The sequence below is a fragment of the Penaeus chinensis genome, chromosome 18 (genome assembly GCF_019202785.1).
Source record: "Penaeus chinensis breed Huanghai No. 1 chromosome 18, ASM1920278v2, whole genome shotgun sequence".
NCBI classification, from domain to species: Eukaryota; Metazoa; Arthropoda; class Malacostraca; order Decapoda; family Penaeidae; genus Penaeus; species Penaeus chinensis.
Window position 1 is genome coordinate 31856460 of NC_061836.1, and position 2500 is coordinate 31858959.

The 2500-nt window shown below is 50.3% G+C and overlaps 1 protein-coding gene across 5 annotated transcripts in view; it reads right to left on the reverse strand.

The window, feature by feature from the left end:
• Positions 1-2500, reverse strand: part of LOC125034830 — a 21615-nt gene that overhangs the window by 10853 nt on the left and 8262 nt on the right. Inside the window, exon 1 of one of the 5 annotated variants that reach the window (XM_047626833.1) lies at positions 313-419. The exons of 3 other annotated variants lie outside the window; for them this stretch is intronic. In XM_047626833.1, the coding sequence (XP_047482789.1) occupies positions 313-404 (92 nt within the window). In that variant the 5' untranslated portion in view covers positions 405-419. Of the gene's footprint in view, positions 59-312; positions 420-2500 lie in introns of those variants that run through there. One more of the 5 variants, XM_047626838.1, reaches the window with a different exon arrangement.

Below are 2500 nucleotides of genomic sequence, written 5' to 3' on the forward strand. Positions count from 1 at the left end.
CTTTATCTTGGGTATCTCAACACAGATGCCACTCAGCATTTTCCTCTTTTCGCCTGATAGATCTATCACGTATTTATAAAGAACATGAGCACAACGACGTATCACTTTCAACACTAATGATATATATATATATATATATATATATATATATATATATATATATATATGTATATGTGTGTGTGTGTGTATAAATAAATGAATTAATGAATTATATATATATATTTATAATATCAAGGCTGACATCGAAGAAATTGGGACACATCGATAGAAAAGAAAAGACACGAAACACTCCGCGCGTGTCGCAGTGCTCACGTGGCGGTCGCCCGAGCGATCGAACAGCGGCGCCAGAGGAGATCAGCTGAATGGGCCGGCGCGCAACTCGCCTCTAATGCAGCGTTATCCATACAGCAAGTGCTCTGGGGATACGCTAATCAGCTAGGCGCTTTGTGAACGCCCTCTCCATATCTAATCTGCCACCGCGCGCCCATTTTTTTGAAAATCTTAGTACCAGGTGGGGCCAACGAAAATGTGGACTTCCTTATTCAAATTACTCAGTATTTCCTTAATTCTTATATCAGTATATTTATGCCCTCGCATAGATATATACCTACAGGCACACGCACGCCGCGCGCGCGCACTCACAAACATCTCTCTCTCCCTCCTTTCCTGACTCTGACTCACTCTCTCTCTCCCTCCTTTCCTGACTCTGACTCACTCTCTCTCTCTCTCTGTCTCTCATATATATATGTATATATATTTATAATCATCATCATCATCATTTGGGAGCTCACGCCGGCAGAGGCGCATAGCTGCATCCACCCTTTGCTTCCACCTACGAGGGTCCCTCATGGCGCGCCGCCAGGCAGGGGCCCGGCCCATCTCTAGCTCCTCACGACAGGTTTGATCGATCTGCCCAAGCAGATGCTCTCCGACTTCCTCGGTCGTCCCACAGGCCTCCTCCACCCAAGGTTGTCACGGACAGAGACAACCTGATGGGCAGGGTCATCCTGCGGGAATCAAGCCAAGTGGCCATATAGTCTGAGTTGGCGATCACGGATTGTGCAAGTAACAGGTCCTGTACCGGTCTCACGGTGCAACCGTTGGTTGGACACATGGTCCCGCCAACTGTACCCCATGATCCGGCGCAAGGATCTGTTACAAAAGGCATCAAGACGAGATTTCAGAGCACAAGATAGTGTCCTAGTTTCACTACCATATAGTAAAACTGGCAATATCAGGGCCTTGAAAACACGTAGCTTGGTCCTTCTGCACAGGTACCGGCATCTCCACATACTCTTGTTGAGAGATTTCATGACCCCTGCTGCCAGGCCAATCCGTCTACTGACTTCTTGGTCTGACAGCCCAGAGTCGTGAACTGCACTACCGAGGCATATAAAGCTCTCTGTGACTTTGATGTTTTCACCACAAGCACATACCGACTGCACAGGGTCTCCTAGAAGGTCCCCAAAATCCTGGATCTTGGTCTTGGTCCAGGAGACCTCTAGCCCCAGGGGCTTCCCTTCATTGCTAAGTGCATCAAGAGCCGCCACTAGGGTTTCCAGAGATTCAGAGAGAATGGCAACATCATCAGCAAAGTCAAGGTCTGTAACCTTGATATTGCCCCGAGTTGCTCCACAGTGACTCTGGACAGTAGCTCTACCCAGTATCCAATCCATGCAAGTGTTGAAAAGTGTCGGTGCAAGAACACAGCCTTGCCTCACACCTGAACTAACAGGGAAGAAGCTCGACAGGCCCCCACCACACCTTACAGCACTTTCAGTGCCTGTATACAGGTTTGCTATTAATCCAACAATCCTTGTTGGAATTCCTCTTAGCCTCAGGATCTCCTAGAGTGATTCGCGATGCACCGTATCAGACGCCTTCTTGAGGTCGATGTAGGCTGTGAGCAGCCCACGTCCGAACTCTCGACGGCGCTCTACAATGACTCGAAGCGCCAGGATGCGGTCCATTGTGGACTTAACAGGAGTGAATCAAGATTGCACCGGCCTTTGGTGCCTCAGCAGGTGGTCTCTGATACGTCTCAGTAGGATGTGTGCGAGTAACTTGCCTGATACACTGAGTAGTGTAATGCCTCGGTGATTGCTGCAGTCCCAACGATCCCCTTTCCCCTTCCAGAGAGGGATGACCACACCCCTCAGCAGGTCAGGGGGAATGGTACCAGTCTGCCAGATGGCAGACAGGACTGCATGCAAGCCCCTTGCCATGGGTTCTCCACCAGTCTTTAACAATTCAGCTGGGATGCCACAATGTGACAGGTACGGGCAGCTGGTTGACCTGACCTTGCGCCTCGAGGGAAACACCCGGCGCCCTGGTCAAGATAGGGCGTGCCCCACGAACCAACCAGTACTTAAGGCTCAGGATAACCTAGGTCAGAGAGAGTCGTTTTCACGGAGTCCTGCCGGCCGCTTCGGGTCAGGCTGGCTCCAGCGCGCCCGCCCTCCGGGCAGACCTAGCACTAAGCCTGTACGAAGACTTGTAT